This window comes from Lampetra fluviatilis, chromosome 33 (assembly GCF_964198595.1).
Source record: "Lampetra fluviatilis chromosome 33, kcLamFluv1.1, whole genome shotgun sequence".
NCBI classification, from domain to species: domain Eukaryota; kingdom Metazoa; phylum Chordata; class Hyperoartia; order Petromyzontiformes; family Petromyzontidae; genus Lampetra; species Lampetra fluviatilis.
The window spans coordinates 218,871-238,699 of record NC_136307.1 but is presented as its reverse complement, the minus strand read 5'-3'; the positions used below and the strand labels follow the sequence as shown (position 1 = coordinate 238,699).

The window sequence follows — 19,829 nt, the reverse complement described above, 5'->3', positions numbered from 1 at the left end:
ATGCAGCAGGCTAAGATATGGGGCCCTCTGCAAATTTTAAATTTCAATGAACAAAAAGTAAAAATGCATTAAATGAACCAGAATTCAAAGTCACGTGGTCAAAATGCACGGAGGCCAATTGCGGACCTGAATGCTGTGTGGACGGCGGAGGACAGCATCTCCTGTGCTGGGAGCGTGAGAGGGCGGAGGTCACCATCCTGCTCCAAGAAGTGAAGCAACTCTGAGGTGTTGGCCATCCAGAAACCGCTCACCATCATGTCCCGTCCACTGGCCTGAACGTGAACACATGCACACATGCACACACAAAACAGCCAGTGGCAGGCATGCAAGATGCTGCAGCGCCCACTTGTGGATAACGCAGTCAAAATTGCAGCACATTGGCAGAGGAGACATTTGACCGCCAAATAATGAAATTAATCACTCTCAAATGATGACAAACAGGAAAAAGGCAAGGAAGCCAAGCAGCCAACACAGCCGATGCCGCCGACACCACCACTACCTCGTCACCATCACCTCCTTCTGCCAAACCCGACAACAATTCAACCATCTAGCTTCAGGTCTTCATCTTGGTCACAAAAAAAACAAGATCATATAAAAACTAAACCTAGCAGTGGACTGTGATTAGAAAGCAATCTCTCATGCTCCCAATTAATCCAGAACTTCTCCAGTTGAAATCAAGGCCTTAGTGCCCACGGAATGTTCCTGTTTGTGTGATTGTCACATGTTCTTTTTTGTGTGACTGTGGTGCCGTGAAGTGTGCGTGTGAAGCTATGCACAGACACAGCACAGTCGCGTGCCCATGCCCACCTGTACTGTGCCCTCTATGCGTGAGGCCGCTCCCTCTGTGAGATGCGCTATATGCTGGTGCCGCCACCGCTGCTGCTGCTGTGAGGGCAGGGAGCAGCTGCCCTGGCTGGACAGCAGGAAACGGCAGGCAGAGTAGATGGTGTAGGCCGGTCCCAGGCTGAACGTGGGCGGGATGTCCAACGGGGTAGAGGTCACCGCATCCAGGAACTCCTCCTCGGCTGAAAATTCCATTGGCAAAGCACAGAGGTCACAGGCCTCGTGATAGAAGAGCAGGGGGTGGAGGGGGGAAGTGGCAACCTTCACGTGGCGAGTGCTACTGCCATTCAATTACAGACATGTCATCATCCAGGCAACACATTGAAAAGCAACATCGAATGGAACATGACGTCAACATCCCAATGCAATGCGTGGCTATTGACAGGCCCTGGGCACAAGTCAAACAGCCTGCACTCTCTTCTGCAACTTTCCCTGGCATTTGTCATTCTCTTGATGTCACAATTTCTCCCTTTGTTCAAATAATCCAACATCTTCATCTTTCTGCCTTTTGTTATCTACCATTGACCACATACATCGACTGCCTACAGACTATCAATGAGATTATATAAAAGACAAATATATACAGTTTTTTCTGGATTATCAGACACACTTTTTCCCCTGTATTTAAATGCCAACATTGGTGGTGTGTGTTGCAAACCGGCGTGTGAGACCGGATTTTTGCAACTTTATTAACAACAGGTGCAAGTTTGACTTTGGTAAATATAAATTACCAGTGTGCCTTACCTCTGCCAGGAGGAGGTGATCATTGCCGCTGTGTGGAATCCCAATCGAGTAATTTGTGGTGTAATATTAGAATTTGGCAAATTTGAACCATGATGCCGGAACACAATGGCCTCCTAATCATTTCGGGGCGGCCGCCGGGCTCGAACCACGAACCTCTGCAACGAGTGGGTCACATTGTGTGCAGGGCGCCCACTGCCCACTTCCAGGCGGCAGTAATGAGAGCCGGCCAGGAAGGAAGGCGACCAAGGTGCCGGTGAGTGGTGCGAGTCGGCAAGGAGAGGGATGGAGGGAGGGCCGCGAGTGGTCATGGGAGCGCCCCCCCCCCCCACGAAGAGGAAAGCGAAGCAGAGGGAGAGTGAGGAAAGGAGACCGCGATGATGGCCGCGGCTGCAGGAGTCCTCACCGTTGGAGGAGACCTCCACGTAGACGGGGAGGCAAAGCTCGTAGGCGTGGAGTCGCTGCAGCGTCCTGCAGCAGAAACGCCACTATGTTCAGCACTCGGCCTCCATCGCACTCAACAAGCATCGCCATGCCATGGTAGCAAATCACTCAGCGGTGAATAAAGCGGATATAGTCTGGCATCAGACTGAAGACTACAACTCTGGACGTACAGCTCGTATACTCCACTGCAATGCAACCATTATTCAACCCCATGCCTATATGTCTCTTATAAAGAAATGAAATCACTATAAACGATGACCTTCATCACAGTGCAGTAATTTAAATAACTATGAATATGGTGGCTTACCCTTCTGATGTAGATGAGGAAGGCTTCTCTCTGTTTTCCTGCTCACAAAGGACAAACTATAAGTGCACAGCGTCACACGAGCGTACCCCTGTCTCATCAAGCACGCAGGGCCACGTTGAACGAGCACAGTGCCCATGCGTGGTCGTCGTCGGGGCCGGCGCTGTCATTGTGGTGCTGGGGGGAAGCCTGCACTGCCAAATGTCCTCATTGTCACCCCCCCTCCCTCCTCCCAAGGTCACTCTGCTTAGTGGTGAATCACTGCACCGGTGGCCCCCCCACAACAGCTCTGCTGCCCCCCATGCGTGAGCAGCTGGAGCCGGGCCCGGTGGTCGTTAAAAATCCAACCGCGCGTTACCGTGGACCCAATCAGGTGGATGGCCACAGACAATGTCCTGCCCCACGAGTCTAACAACGACAACGACACTGACTCCTGTGTCTGTGTGTGTGACAGAGACGCAGGTGCTACATTAGACAACGTCTAGGGGCCGTACTCACGTGCTGAGGGAACATCTGAAATAAATTGCATTGGCTGAGTGATGCTTTGTCCTTATTGTTGGTAACAGAGACAGCACAGGTCATTGCCAACACGTGCGTGACGAAGTGGTATTTACATTCCAGTGTTTATGGCCGAGTTATATCGATTGATTGATATTTAATCACCATAAACATTTAAGCCATGAATACGTTTATAGATTCTTATTTTTTATGAAAGGCAACAAAAGAAAGGAACCTCTCTGAGACTCAAGGTGATATAAGCACAGGGCCCGAGACGGGAGGAGAGGGTGAATGCCATCAGTTAGAAGGTTGGGGAGCTCTACCTGTTCCACAGACATGGATTCAAATGCAGCTTGTTTCTGATATAACTCCGAAGTCAAGGCATTCCTGAAACAAAAACACCGGGATGCATTTATCGAATGGTACGGGTTTATTTTTTTTACATTCACATTAAGGTATCGGTGTAAGCCAGATAATTTAGAAACTGCATTTTAGCTCCAATGGTGTTGGTTCGAGCGCATTGACTTTGTCGTGCATCTGCGTAATGTCCTTACAAAAACAAAGATATAAAATGTCCGGGTGCATGTTACTTCTCACCTGAGCTGGACTTTGCTGTGCTCTGGTCCTGACAAGGGCTTGCTGAGATGATCCCCCTGTTCCAGGGCTCTGGTCCTGGCTCTGGCTCTCTCTGATCCCCCCAGGCCTTGTTGGTTGAAACCTGGGCCTAGACTGGGCTCCCAGGGACGTGGCTCGGGCTGTGAGACTCCCGAAGCCACCGCGCTCACGGCTGATTCTGAGAAGCAGAATCCAGCGGCAACAGCTCTGGGTGCTGTTTCCACGAATGCCCCCTTCGCTTGTCGCATTTCGCTTTGTTCAATTCCCACAGACCCGTACCGATGCCCTTGCGGCAATGAGGGCTGTGCTTGTGGTCTATGCACATCCACTTTTGCTTCCGTTGAAGGTATCCTCAATCCCAGCTCGTTGTGCTCGAAGCCAGCCACCATAGGCCCTGACGCTGTGAAATCCGTGTTTCCAAAGGCCATCATTTCCTGTTCCAGAATGGAGCCAGGTCCGTACACAAATTGCAGGAGAGTGCCCGACCCTAGGCGCACCGTGTTCCCATTGTGCAGCACCACAGGTTCATGGACTGGCCGCCCATCCACGTAAGTGAGGTTGTTCAGTGGTACGCATGGCACCAGGGTCACCACCCCATCTTGTTTATGGACAAAGCAGTGGCGAGGTCCAATACCAGGCCCATACACCTGCATCTCATAGAGTCATAAAACATACACAGTACAGCAGCACACATTGTTAAAATAATTATAATTTATATTTGTGTCATTCTTACAGCACAAGACTATCATAAAGGAAGGTGCTGTGTTTCACAGACACAGCCTGCAATTGAAATTTATAGAGAAACGATATGCAGTTATTATGCTGTAAAAAAGGGGAACCCATAAAAAACAAGTAGGGATTTAATATTTGTATGAACATCGTGTTTGCATTCATGGTGCAGAATGTCAAATCAATGACATCAAATTTTGAGATGAAGTCTGGACTATTTTTTTTACTGATTGGGAATGCAACCTGAATGTAGTACCCCACCTTGATTCATGCAAATATTTTCGTGAGCATTCGTACTTGTATGTTTGTATGTATGTAGGCGCTCGATGAAACCACTTGCCCCAACAGTCTGGTAAGGCTATCCAGAGGATCTTTGTCTTTGTGTATGTATATATTGGGGTGCGGTAGTGTCATGGTTAATTTACTTTCCCACAAATATGGCGACCCAAGTTCGATTCCCGCTCAGGGCCAACACCAGTGACGATTATCGTAACCAGTCCTAGGCCTACCCTAGGTCGACTCAGCCTTAAAGAAATGAGTAACTGGTGCAGGATAAATGTCACCACTAGGGAGACAAAGGCGGCTGGGCGTGGTGCTAGCCACCCACCCATCGTGTATCGTGCTGGCCTTCATAGGTGCTCGCTAGCAGCACTTGCCTCAACAGGATGTTAGGGCTATACGGGGGATCTTTGTAAGGGCGATACAGCCGGAACGACGCTCACCTGAATGCATCGGTCTTGGTGCTGTTCACAGCCAATGGCCGTCTCCTCACAATGCAGAAAGAAAATGCGTTGAGATCCTCCTAGAGAGACACAGACGTGAGAAAAAAATTGTCATCTGTCTTGCATTGTTAATGAGTTCAAGTTGTTGGTAATTTCTTTGCCAATTTCATCGCTGGAGGGACGAGAGATGGAGAACATCGATTAAAGGCCACTGTCACCAAGGATATGGAAAGATTTTTTTTTATAGAAATCTGCATTAAAATTATTTCACTAATTACATTTTTTCTCCATTTTGCGTTATGCTTCCCTCTTACGAACAACACTAATAATGTCAACTTGTACCACGCCGCCACCGCCACACAGGATTCACTCGCTCTGAAAGAGAGAAACTTTGCGGTGCTCTACATACGACGGTGTTATCGGCCAATTAATTCGTGCTTACTTGTGGGAGGAATCCTGGAGCACCCAGAGAAAACCCACTGATGCAGGGGATAAACACACCATCCCATACAGAAAGAGCAGATGAAGTCCATATTTTTACCGTACCACCATGTCCTGGAAAACCAGAGTATGGAACTTCCGCAACGCACACAAGAAGGGAGTTTCACAACATTTTTGGTGTAATCCATCAACCCGAACTGCCTTCAGTGCTGGATTACAAGGCACGGGCAGCAGAACCACCGGCGTCTATGCCATGGCCGCGCTCACCTGGAGTCACGTCAACGAGGTAGGGCAAGCACTGCTCAGTGCCCTCCACATCTCCGCCTTCGCAGTCCCCCTGCTGCTGCTGTTGCTGCTGTTGCTGCTGCTGTTGCTGCTGTTGCTGCTGCTGTTGTTGCTGCTGTTGTTGCTGTTGCTGCTGCGTGCTCGTCGGCCCATACGAGCTCTGTCGCGTGACGGGGGGCGTCACCTTCTCTCCCCAAGACCTTCGCCTCTCCCTCTGGCTGCCCCCCGAGAGGCTCCTCCTCAGCTGCAGAATGGCCTTGCCTGCACTCGGTCGGTCGCGAGGTCACCCGCGCCATCGTCAGGTTAATAATTTACGACGGCGTTTATCATAATTGTTATGAATACTGTACGCACCGCAAAGCCACACGGAGAGTGAGCATATTTGTGAACCCTTGAGAAACAGAGTTAGCGGTTGTTAGAGATTACTTTGTTGTGTTTGATGGCCAATTGTGCTAACTGCTGGACCAAGCTCAAGGTGGCCTGGTTGGGGTAAAAGGAAGGAATGCACATGGATGGGCAGCTCCACGATGTCGTGCATGCATTTCAGAGAGTTTAAATATGGGGTAATAATTAGTATAACCTGGAAGTGGATTTTCACTTGGGCATCGTGTGTCATCCCATTAGGGTAAGAATGCAGGTAAAAATAATAATTTGTGCAGGCTTCTTGACAAGGTGAAAACACTTGTGAAATGTCGTGGTATCGGACATACTCAGAGTCACTTATTCAGCCACGCTGGGATGGTGATGGTGCATTCAGCTTTGTGCCATATCAAACCATTGGTATATGTCATGCCACACTCTCCAAAACTATCACTACAACTACCATCAAAATGACCCCCCATTAAAGTATTATTCGGATGATTTGGAAATTTTGATTGAGGCCACCTAATTTGCGGAACTAACCAAATGCACCCAGATGGTGACCACACCGGGCCACATGGATGCGTCCATATCCACTAGGTAGCACCCGCAGTGTGACGTCTACATATCCACTAGGAAGCACCCGCAGTGTGACGTCTACATATCCACTAGGAAGCACCCGCAGTGTGACGTCTACATATCCACTAGGAAGCACCCGCAGTGTGACGTCTACATATCCACTAGGAACCACCCGCAGTGTGACGTCTACATATCCACTAGGAAGCACCCGCAGTGTGACGTCTCCATATCCACTAGGAAGCACCCGCAGTGTGACGTCTCCATATCCACTAGGAAGCACCCGCAGTGTGACGTCTACATATCCACTAGGAAGCACCCGCAGTGTGACGTCTACATATCCACTAGGAAGCACCCGCAGTGTGACGTCTACATATCCACTAGGAAGCACCCGCAGTGTGACGTCTACATATCCACTAGGACGCACCCGCAGTGTGACGTCTACAGTGAGTGTGACCTCTCACCTGGGGTGACCTGTAGAAGCTGTCGCGGCAAAACTGTGAGATACAGAGTGGGGTTGGAGCTCATTGGGTTGGAGGGTGATGAGTGAGACCCAGAGAGTCGCTCAATGGGCTGAACACAGCCGTGAAGGCAACTTGAAGGCCAGTTTAAACTCAGAGCAGAGATACAGGAAGGAGACAGGAGATCAGCCACTAGATAAATTAAAGGGGCTAGCTATACTTTGGGAGTGAGTTAAATAGAGTGATGAAAACCTATTTATCGCTTTTTGAGGCAGTCGCTGAGGACTTTTGCCACGAATGCATAACATCAGGACGCTTGTAGGAATAGAATATCACGTAGATAGAAAAGCAGGTCATCAGCAACAATTGGACCCAGGGGTAGCATACCTTCCGCGTGTTGCAGAGGTTTGTGGTTCAAATCCGACAGACAACCCTGGTTAATACGTTTCTATCACTATATAAACCCTGCTATGACTAACCACGCTACCTCTCTGGTCTCTCTACGTGCTGTTAAGAAGGATCATTGCTATATACTTTATCTTGTTAAGGCAGTGGTATTTACGATTGTGTTGAGTTGTGTTTTTTTTGTTATTTGTGCACCACTGCCAATGCAGCAGCATCACCAAATATTTAGTTGTGACTATACCACTGTGTAATGTACGCTACCTCCACATGGCATAGTAATCAAATGTAATAACAGTGCAATTACTCCATTAAATAAATGAAAACCGATAAATCCAAACGTGTCCTTACTGGTTTCTCCACACACAGCGCCTACAATTTGCAGCAAGGGAACTAAGGCTTCGTAATTGATGACTTACACCCAGAGATCAAGACTTTATATTTATCAGAAAATTAATTCATCCTAATTAACTGGCTTCAAATGTTTAACTCTAATAAACCTATTTCAGCCATGAACGGTACTTTAAATGTGTAAACATTGAATGTAGGTGCCTACACCGGAGATGTCAAATTTATTATTACGTAGATATGGCGGCATTTGTGAATTATAATTCCTGGCAGTAGCTGCAACCATTGTCAACCTGTTTCAACTTGAACCAAATAAAATCTTTGGCAGCTGCAGCAGCAGCTCCAGGCAAACCCAGAAGCCAGTTCATCAAAGCGCCACATTGAGTGACGGTGGGAGGGAGGGTGGGGGGGGGGGAGCTGGTCGTCAGCCCTGGTGTATGTGGGTAGCGAGGGTGGTGGACCCACTCCATGGTCACCAGGCTCAGCTGCTGCTCTCAGAGTTCACAGAGCGATTGCTGCTGAGCTTCACCATGGCCATGCAGCGTGGTGTGTACACGTGCGGTGAGTACACGTGCGGTGTGTACACGTGCGGTGTGTACACGTGCGGTGTGTACACGTGCGGTATGTGCCACTCTGCGTGAGTGTTTAATGTGCAAGGAGCGAGGGTGAACTGTGTGCACAGAGAGTGTGCGGTTGTACCGGAGGAATTCTTGAGGCTCTGCAAGGAATCCTGGTCATTGTCTCTGACCTGGTCACTCGGGCTTTCACAACCGTCCACCTGGCAGAATAGATATTTTCTCTTTGAGTGAATACAACCATCAACTACAACAACATTGAACAACTTTTTGCATTAAACGACACAGCTAAAGACATACCTTCTGCACAAGAGCAGGCAAGACAATTTAAACTTGACAAGCCAGATAATGTGTGTGCTTACTACAGCTGCTGCATTATTTTTCACAATATGGCCATTATCGTGACATCAGTTTCCCAGGCCTTGGTTACCAAATCACGTTTGCAACAAATAAAGAAGCAGATTCTAGAGACTCGCTTTGAGAAGCATACACAAGCACACACTTACACACGCACTTACGTGCACCTCCACAGACACCTGCGTACCCACACACAGCACGTCTCCCTCACACACACACAGCACGTCTCCCCTCTCGTCGTGTCACTGTTTCGGCTGCCATGGGCAGTGCTCATGGAGGACTGCGTCTGGAGGGTCACACGAGGGTCACACGAGGGTCACGCACGGCGCCGTGGCCGGTGCTGACGCCTCTCACCAGCTGCTCACCTGGGCCGGCTATGCTGAGAGACGTTCACATAACAATCGGCCATAGTGCGCTCACCATTACCATATCACTCCCCCTATACACCTCGACATTCACTCACACACCCATGCATGCACAAAAGACAAAGATCCCCTGTTCAGCTTTCACAGTCTGTTAGGTCAAGTGCTGTGAGGTGCACACCTATGAGGGCTGGCACAGCACAAGAGGTGGCCAGCACCACGCCCAACCGCCTTTGTCTCCCGAGTGTCAATGTTTTACACTGCACACCAGGTACCACCTTGTAAAGGCCGAGTTGACCTACGGGAGGCTCGGGACCAATTCAGAAAATAGCCACTCAGAAATACAAAGATCCCCCTAATAGCTTCACTAGACGGTGAGGACAAGTGCGCCACTCACACAGTCTCACATACACTCACATACTTGCACTCCCACACACTAATTCACGTCACACATACCCTGCGGCATTCCACTTGCGCACATCGAGAAATCTGTTGTGCTGCTACTAAAGACTCTAGGAAGTCAACAATGACGAGGAAAGTTAACAACAAAACCTACATTCAACTGGGGGGTAAATGATTTAGATGCATCAGTACTAAATGAACATGATCTTGAAATGAATTGACATCATTCAAGGTAGCACGCAGGTGATGGGTTGATAAAAACATTGGCTGCAAGTGTTTCCAGAACTCGTCGGGCCGGTATGGCGTGTGCTGTGAGCTCAGGGGAGGGTGGTTTCTGCTGCTGCTGCACCCCCTGTGTGTCCCTGTGTTTCAGAGGTAATCTCAAGGCCATTCTCATCACAAGTGTTTAAATGGGCACAGAGTTGTTTACCCTGCCAACGTAAAACATCAGTCGAGGCTGCATCACAACAGCACACCGATGTCAATTCCATCAGGAGGAAATTAGTCAGCAAAGTCTCATGGGACATTTAAGACATATCCATATTACACTGTTGAGCAACTTGACTTGGCAGATCGCTCAGACTGTTGGCAAGGCACTGAGGACTTCACAAGGGACCGACAAAAAAACGTCGCATCACTGGAGCCGCTTTTAACTCTTTTGGCGACACTTCCCGTGACGCAATGGGCATTGCCCGATCTGTGCAATCAAAACCGAGCCAATGAGAAACCTCCACCCGCTCCCTCACTCCCCGTCTCGACAATCAAAATCAGAATATCATGAGAATTAGAATATGTATTCATACTGGAGGAATCCGATGAGCTATAAAGCTCTTTGTCAAAGATGTCCAGACAAACACTGTCACAGCCAGCCTCCTCACAACCCTCCTCCCTCACACATTCACCACTTTCACATATCACCCGATGTAAATTAAAAACGTAACAACAATTATCGTAACTTAAAAACTACCCAAAGTAAAATGTATAATAGAGTTCAGTATTACACATATATATTATGTCCATAGCTTGGCATTCATAGCACAAACTCAGATTCCCCTACGTAGATTCCACTGTTTAGCTTCGTTTAAACCGTTTCTTAGGTTACTTTTCGCTCCACATTCAATTTGCTTAGCTTTGCAAATTACTTTCCCTCTCCTGACTCCAGTTTCTCAATGAGCTTGCTCAGTCGTGCGGTTTATATCCGATAAAAAAAAACCTGGTTAAACCACCTAAACACGAATTCTTATTTTGCCTGCTTCTGTATATCGCTCATCCCTTGCCTTGGCTCTGCCAACTCAGCCTGCTTCCTCTGCTGCTGTTCCTTGTGGCCATCCCCAGTAGCGAACGTTAATGTCAAGACCTTATCTACTGCTCCTACAGCTTAAACAGTGCCCCATTTCGTCTTCTATTTTCACTTTTAACATATCAGATTTTTTCTGTCCCAACCACTGTCATTTTGAATCCTTCTCAGAGTGTGGCAATTCACTGAGTATTCGGTACAACTCCTTCTTGTAGAGTGGGTGGCAATGATTCATGACTCGGGTGCCTTTCTGTGTGGAGTTTCTATTTCCTCCCCCTGTTCTGCATGGGTTTCATCTGGGTTCTCCGGCTTCCTGCCATAACTAAAACACCACACAGTGTAACTGGTATTGGCCAAAACATCCAAATGCTGAACAATCACCTCTGCAAATTACTCAATTGGGATTACACATCATAGCAACATCATCCCCTACTGTGCATACTTGACAGGGCCCTCCTGAAAAATAATCGTGAGAATCAATCAGGCTTTCCTCACTGAATAAGAATTAAAGTACCTTGGCAGGTAACGAGGAAGTTGGTTTGAGAATGAAGCTCCCATGGTGACCTTTGGGGTTCCAGGCCAGCTGTAACAAAAGTGGTCTCTCAGCAAGTCCCAAGCGCCGCTCACCTGCGGTGCACAAGCGCGCGAGTTCCATTAACCTGCCGTCACTGCGCTGCTTTCCCCTAACACGAGGCATCGTCACGTCAACCTGCAGCTTCCATCGCACAAGAACTAAACACTCGCAATCATCACAATAAAACATAGTTTAAATATTTTAAAATTGTATATGGCTAAAATCTGTGGATTAAAGCCTTATGGAATAATCGTGTTATGACTAAGAGCTAAAGTGCATTCTTATTTAGAAAATAATCCACAAAATTGGCCAGAGATGGAAATGTTTGCTTCTGCAATCCCTGAGGTTCCGGTCTCTACAACAGCCATGCAAGAACAGCAAGGCACGAGAAGCAGTGTCCGTGCCACACACTGCGTAGACACACCCATCAGGCACACTTACACTATCTGACACCATTCAAAGGCTAATTAACGCCGTTCTGCCAAATCTGTGTGTAAGGCAGCCGCCACGTGACCGGTAATCCTGGTGAGGCTGCCGTGTAGTCATGCTACTTGCCCGGCAGCTAAACTGGGCCGACTCGCTTTTAGCTGCTCCGAGCAACGCGGCGAAATGAATTCCACTCGCCCTGCCAGAGGTGCTGCATGCTGTCAGGAGCTGCATTGCGCAAGTTTGCACTGTACTGATGAAACGTGAACGTGGAATATGAAGTTGAAGACAAAATATGTGTAGCGAAATAATCTGCTAACGAAAAGTGAGTATCTGTATGAGAACGTTAGTAATCTGCACATTTTCAGGTTTTATATAAAATCAACGTAATCAAACTGCAATTCACCACATTTGAAACATTTCTGTAATATCAAACGTGTGCAGTTGTAAGAATGTGTTGTATACTTTTTAAATCTTAATTATAAATGTTAAAACATAACTTAGCAACACTAATTTGCAGCTCGTCTCTGAAGCGGGAATTTGCCCACCTTTGCCAGGGAGCAATTCAAAAATGCCGTAGGAGTCGAGAGGAGTCTGCAGCTTCTCTTCCAGGGCACGCAGGACATCGACGGCGCTGCTGGAGCTCGTGACGCGCACGCACGTGCTGTGCACCCTGCCCACGGCCCCCTCGGCCTGCACTTGAAACCGCACCACCGCATGGAACTCCAGAGCCTGCACACACACGGGGCACATTTGGCGGTGTCAATTGAGGAGGTGTGCACTGTCAATATGCGCAGCTTCGCCGGGCAGCAAACATGGGCTGTGCAACCAGACCTTTCTTCACACGGTGTGAAGGTGAAGTTTCTCCAGCGGTGACATTTTTCGTGGTGAGATGCAGAGCAACTCCATCGTGGACAGCCCCAATGATTGTCTCGGCAACGATTGACTCTTGAAGACAATAGACCTCTTCTTTTCTTGGACATAAATACTTTTTTATCTCCATTTTAATTCATAAAGAATGTACACCATGATGAACCTTAAAGTTTCAATACCCAATCTCTATATGTATCTCATGCCTACATAGTCTCTTCGAGCCAGAATATCACTCTGCATGATAATAAACATTGACATTTAGATGAGTGGCTCGGTGGGAACGCGTGAGCCTCGTAGCAATTAGCGAGGATGGGGCCGTCCATAAATGACGTCACGCACCTGGGGGGGGGGGTCAGACATTTCTGACGATGTGTGACGAGGGGGGGGGGGGGTTTGAGAAATGTGACGTCACATCAAAATGCGCAACTTTATATAAATATAGAATTGTTATAACAACACTCCTACAACATCAGAGTGCAGCGCCACATTAAATACACACTACAATGACAATAGTTTAAAGCGATTTGAAGCATGTTTTATTTTCAAAATGGAAATATGGTTTTGGGGGGGGGCAGAGCTTTGTGACGTCATATTTGAGGGGGGGTCTGACTTTTTGTGACGCCGTGTGACGAGGGTGGGGAGGTCAAAAATCGTCCAAAATCGCGTGACGTCATTTATGGACGGCCCCGATGTTAGATTCCGGACTCGCGTGACATCTTTCTGCGTGGAGTCTGTAATTTCTCCCCCCGTCCTGCACGAGTTTCCTCTGGGTACTCCCGTTCCATCTTAGCGCTATAAAAAAGCATAGAATTGGAATTGGCCAACACCCCCAATGCTGAAATTGTTACCTGCAAATTAGTCAATGGTGCTTACACATAGCAACATCGCCCCTCCTGACAAGACGTGGCAGGCCCCTCTTGGAAAAGAGTTGAGATTCCGTAAGGCTTTCTTGGATAAAAAACATAATACAGTACTAACAATCATGACTCATGCTGGTTTAATTGAACTATGTTATTGTGTACGGCAATATGATCCTTATGGCGGTACCCCGGGGTACAAAATAATACAAACTGGCCAAGGCAATAAAATATTTTATTTCTGGGACACTATTTTTTCCCAGGGGTGTAACTTAACTCCGCGACTGGGGTACCAATCAATCCGAAATCGGTGCCACTCCGCGATGCTGAAACGCAGCGAGGACGATTGCGCTGAAACCCTGAACGCTCGTACGGTCGTACGCACCGTGGTGGTGCATCATCGTGAGTACAGCTCGTCGAGACGAGTCGATTGCCCCATCGCCGACCATCAACAGACTAAAAATGACTGCATCGCGGACATCGTGCGAGAGCCGGGGTACTATGGTTCATGTGTTCAGGAGCTAAATGGCAACGTCAGTCTGCTAGCCACGACGAGGGCGCATCAGGAGAGAGAGAGTTGGTGTCGTCTTGACGTCTCTCCGCCGTTGCAGGAGCGCAGACTGCAGTGGTTTACTGTGGAGGAGTCCATCGTTTGGGTCGCATGGCCACGATCGCACGACTGTGGCTTACGCGTCGGCTTGTTGATGTTCTGAAGCGGTCGATGGTTACGCCATTGGCTTTGATGAAGAAGGTTAAAGCCAGGAGGCGCGATGCTGTTTGTGTGGCTTACACCGTCACGAGGGCGGCCACTGCCCTGGGTGACGGTGGCAGCTCTCGCGTGAGATGACGGCGACCCTGGACGTGGCCGCGAGCCCGGGGCGCGCCCTCCCCGCTCCCTGCCCGCCAGAGGCATTTAAACTCACACGGGGGAGGCTCTCGCCGTCGTTTAAAACCCTTTTCTAGGCTTTACAACCCGTGTGTATTCCAGGACAGATCTATGATGAGAGCCACACAGTACTGTACATACAGAGGCTCAACAAAACACGTGAACATACAATTGTAGTATTGCTCACTGACAGCACTTTGTGGTTCAGGCGCGAGGTGCCTGTCTGCTCGCCACGACGAGGGAGCTTCACGAGTTTGTGTAGTTTCCTCAGTTACATACAATGTAGCTGATATTGGCCAGATATCCTATTACAAGTTACATCTTATGGTTGGATGTGAGTGGAAATCTGACAACCTCGAGAAACCCCACGCAGAACGAGAGCAGAACAAACAAACTCCACACAGAAGGCGCCGGTCAGTAATGAACCCCAGGTGCCACCACCACCACCACCGCCTCCGCCTCCTCCTCCTCGTCGTTACAATTCGTGCGATTCTGTTTGTCGAGACCGCGGGGAGCCCGTGCCACGGAGCGGTCTCACCTCATCGGGGCCGCTCATCCCAAAGAGGTCGAGGCAAGACTCGTTCCATCGCTGGATCCTGGCCGCCAGGCGCGCCCGCTCGGCCTCCATCGCCACGGTGACTCAGTCGAGCTGACGGGGCCCGGATTCACGACGGGGCCCGGATTCACGACGGGGCCCGGATTCACGACGGGGCCCGGATTCACGACGGGGCCCGGATTCACGACGGGGCCCGGATTCACGACGGGGCCAGCGGCGAGGGCAGTGCGGCGAGGCGCGCATGGCCCCACTGCTCCCAAACGCGCGCTCTGCCCACCTGCCTCCCTCACGCTTCACCTGGTCCCACCCCTCTCTTCACCTGCCTCCCACCCTCTCTTCAGCTGCCACACCCTCACGCCACTGTCCCTACCTTCCCCACTCGACTCATCTTCCCCACCCTCCCTCGCCATTCCACCAACCCCACTCTGCCTCGCCTGTCCCACCCATGTATCCTGCCCGCGGCACCCACAGCGTCGCAGCTTGCTCGTGCATGTGCACGTGTGGGGTCATCACAAGATTGCGGATCACTGTGTGGGGGTCATCACTAAGAGTGGGGGTCATCACCAAGTGGGGGTCTCTGTGTGAGGCTCATTGCGAGTGAGGTTCATTACGCGTGAGGACCCTCGTGTGTAAGGTTCATCACGAGAATAGGGGGAGCCCCCGTGAGGCCCACAGGGCCCCCCACTCGCCCCGAATTCCTTCTCTTCTCAGGCCCCCCAGGCGGCAGCGCGGCGTGACCCACTCATCATCACATCGACACATTCCGCGTCATGCGCACATCGGACCATCTCTGGCAACCTGCAGGCTGCCTATACTCACTTCAGTCACTTGAAGGTGCAGATAAAATACGCTTTTTGCGGTAAATAATACTGCCGATAGGTAGTGAATATACATTATTCACAACGGAGACGGGGAAGAACAATCCATGAGAATGGATGTGCAGAATCGAGTCTCTGTGGAGATTATGGCTGAAAGCTACTGAACACATGTATGAAATGTGGCAAAACACTTTGAACAGTTATGTAGCCAAATAAAATCGAATCTGGTTCAATATCATCCATTGGCAGACTTTACTGTCAACACATCCATTTGCAGACTCCCATATATAGCATGGTTATTTTTCCAGTAATTTCACGAATTTGTTGCATGTTGCAAAGCATGCCTAGCCAGCAAAACGATGGACTTTCTTTACAACCGATGCTACAGTGTAGATCAAAAGAAATTAATATTACTTCAAATTTATTTACACACCTTCATGGACAGTTCATTGAAAGCGCTTATATGCAATCACACACACATCAAAACCTTCCGAATTGCATAACATGAGTCAAATTTTCACGTGGCAATTCTGCATAGAGCTGAACACGACTCTGTCGCTAAAAAAACGCACAAAACAAGCAACTCAAAACATGTAATTTATTATTCAAATTACCATTACGACGGTGATCATCCGTTTACAGCACGTCTCTCGTGATACCAATTTTATCAACCCGAGGCGGAATCAACCCCAAACCGAGATTAAACCTCGCAACCTTACGGATGAGAGCCAATCGCTCCACGACTAGCAACTTACACTAACCAGAACACTAAACAGACATTAAAATGAATCCCTCACTGGAATAATGTATACTGCTGTTGTTGATGTAACTCAATGACTGTGGTTAGGTGTTCCCAACGTTATTAACACATTGGTTAAGTTGTTATTTGTTTTCTGTCGTTGGAAAGATTGTCCAGATCCAAAATATTCCAAAAATAAATGACAGGCAGAAACACTAAACACCTGGGAAACTGTGTAATGCTGTGAAGTGAAAATTTGCAATACTGTTTCATCAAAACACTCCGCATTAAGGAACATTAACTTTTACAATCCCCGCTGAAGCATTCAACACTTTGTAAAAGAATGACGTATAAACTGTACAGCAGTGGTTCATGTTTCTCCCTCTCTCCCGTGTGATTGTACAAAGCAGTTCAAATGCAACGGTTTTGCTACATTTTGCCCAAATGGCATAAACAAAATTTCCAAGCAAAAATCAAGAGTGCCCAAGTGTGGTAAAACAGACTGAAATAGTAGTCACTTCAGCATTAAGTTAGGTTAGCCATTGTACTAGAATTCTTACGTTTCTTCATGGTACAGTAGTGGGTTATATTCATCAATTTGAGAATACACATGCAAGGATAAAATCGTGCGAAATGCAGGCTTCCACACGATGGTATTTTCAATACCTACACAAGTTGTCAATTACAACCATGATGAACATTGGCAGCACCATTCAGTTGTATACTTTATTACTTGTTTATTGCAGCATTATTGGTTTGTGATGTATATTTCTGCCATATGCAGCAGTGCCAAACTCATGACAGCACAACACTCAACTGATATAAACGTGCAGTTCAACCTATAAAAAAGCAAAATGCTCAAACGTATTGTATCCTCCATCAAGTCTTATGTAAATGTTTCAGTTGACGTTTCAGATATTTTACACCCAACTTTACATTTTGTAGCAGAGAAGTTACCTTCACATTTAGCCAAAAAGCTGTAATTTAAAATGAGCCACAATCCATGGTTTCAGCGCCACGCGTTTCCTGGTGACTGTATTAACGTGAGGCAACACATCACCTGGGCATATTTAACACGTTTACAAATCGCTGCACGGGTCAAAGCACTCAATATGATCGGTCAATGAAGACATCATTTCAAAAGCTTTTTATTCCGCTGCCAAAACACTCCACATGCCGAGCCAAATGTTTTTATTTTACACTAGCCAGTCAAATGCTTGGATTTGAAAACGCACAAATAATCTTCAGGAGACATCTTCCTCGGTTGGCCTTCCCCGCGTGTGGAGGAGGAGCGCACACTTTATTTCTGGGTGATGGGGAACGAGTTCTGGTCCATGAGCTCGCCCACTCGCTCCTGCAGAATGGGCACCACCTCAGACGCGATGAACAGATGCGTTTCGTCCAGATCGTGGATCACAAACTTCTTCCCCAGAGCATTGGTTTCATCCAGAAAGAGCAGGAACTGCTTCATGGGAGGATCACTGAAAAACACAAAACGCATGTGAATCTACTGCAGCGCAGAGTGCCAAAGGAACCTAATCTACACCGTAGTTACGGCAGAATGTCATTGACCCAAAACACAAATGAGCATTTGGCGGTGCTCATATCTCCATTGGTAGAAATTCCACGTTGCTCTGGATGTCCCCCGATAAAATAGCCCAAACATTATGGACCCTCGATACACTAAACTATTTAAACTATATATACAATTGAATACACGCGACTACGGGGAGAACATGCGAACTCCAAATATACAACAGGCGTCCGTACCCACGACCTCCTGCACACCGGGCGATGTCGCTAACATCTCGCCCACGTGGCGAGTTCGCGTAAACTGGTGGAGACTTCTCACCGCGGGAGGATTCAGGCAACACACAGCAGCAGTGGCAGACACCCAAGTAGGATGATGCAGTGGCATTGTTACCCCGTGAGGTTACCCCGTGAGGTTACTCAGTGAGATTACCCAGTGTGATTACCCAGTGTGATTACCCAGTGGGATTACCCCGTGAGGATACCCCGTGAGGTTACTCAGTGAGATTACCCCGTGGGATTACCCCATGAGGTTACTGAGTGAGATTACCCCGTGAGGTTACTCAGTGATATTACCCCGTGAGGTTACTCAGATTACATCGTGAGGTTACCCCGTGAGATTACCCCGTGAGGTTACCCCGTGAGGTTACTCCGTGAGATTACCCCGTGAGATTACCCAGTGGGATTACCCGTGAGATTACATCGTGAGGTTACCCCGTGAGGTTACTCCGTGAGATTACCCCGTGAGATTACCCAGTGGGATTACCCCGTGAGGTTACCCCGTGACGTTACTCAGTGAGATTACCCCGTGGTTTTACCCCGTGAGGTTACTGAGTGAGATTACCCCGTGAGGTTACCCCGTGAGGCTACTCAGTGAGGTTACCCCGTGAGGTTACTCGGGCTCCAGGCCCCGCCGCTCGACTCGCGATGGAGGCCGCGGGGCGATGCGCCCCTGACGCCACCCCACCCCCTGCCCAGTGCCTCTCTCACCACGCCACGATCACGCCCTTCAGCACGTTCACCATCGCGGCTCAACGGGCAGCTCCGGCTGCTGCTGCGGGCAGAAGCAGAAGGGAGGCGAGAGACGAGAGACGACGCTCGGCGCAACCCGGCAGGCGAAGGGCGGAGCTCGGCGGCGGACATCTTAGGGCGGGACACGGCCCCGCGCGCGTGGCGTCATCCCCCACGCGACACCGCCATGATGGGTGGGGGCGCGCGCCAGCGGCGATTCCTCACGCAACATGGCGGCTGTGAGTGACGTCACTGCGCGTCACAACGACGGCCGCACTCTCGCGACGGTCCGCAGGGAGCCACGAGGGGCTCGGCGGCTCCGCTGCTCCCCTCTGACTCTCCAACCATCGTCCGTGCCGGTCGTTGTGGGATGGATGGTGTGGGATGGTGATGTGGGATGAATGGGGTGGGATGGATGGAGTGGGATGATGATGTGGGATGATGTGGGATGAATGATGTGGGATGGTGTGGGATGAATGATGTGGGATGATGGTGTGGGATGATGGTGTGGGATGATGGTGTGGGATGAATGGTGTGGGATGATGGTGTGGGATGAATGGTGTGGGATGAATGGTGTGGGATGAATGGTGTGGGATGAATGGTGTGGGATGAATGGTGTGGGATGATGATGTGGGATGATGGTGTGGGATGATGGTGTGGGATGAATGGTGTGGGATGATGGTGTGGGATGAATGGTGTGGGATGATGATGTGGGATGATGGTGTGGGATGAATGGTGTGGGATGAATGGTGTGGGATGAATGGTGTGGGATGGTGTGGGATGAATGATGTGGGATG

At 49.0% G+C, this 19,829-nt stretch overlaps 2 protein-coding genes across 2 annotated transcripts; both read right to left on the bottom strand.

Moving 5' to 3' along the window:
* Positions 1-8,943: 8,943 nt before the first annotated feature.
* LOC144943864 (afadin-like) lies at positions 8,944-15,007 on the bottom strand. Its single transcript, XM_078871699.1, has 3 exons — positions 14,917-15,007; positions 12,311-12,494; positions 8,944-8,987 (listed from the first exon to the last, which is right to left on the bottom strand). The coding sequence occupies exons 1-3, from the start codon at positions 15,004-15,006 to the stop codon at positions 8,944-8,946; spliced, it is 318 nt and encodes a 105-aa protein (XP_078727825.1). The 5' UTR covers position 15,007.
* Positions 15,008-16,351: 1,344 nt separating this feature from the next.
* Positions 16,352-19,202, bottom strand: GTF2H5 (general transcription factor IIH subunit 5). The gene is made up of 2 exons (XM_078872171.1): positions 19,012-19,202; positions 16,352-17,972 (listed from the first exon to the last, which is right to left on the bottom strand). Exons 1-2 carry the CDS (start codon positions 19,044-19,046, stop codon positions 17,792-17,794), a joined length of 216 nt encoding a protein of 71 aa, XP_078728297.1. The 5' UTR covers positions 19,047-19,202; the 3' UTR covers positions 16,352-17,791.
* Between the last annotated feature and the right edge of the window lie 627 nt (positions 19,203-19,829).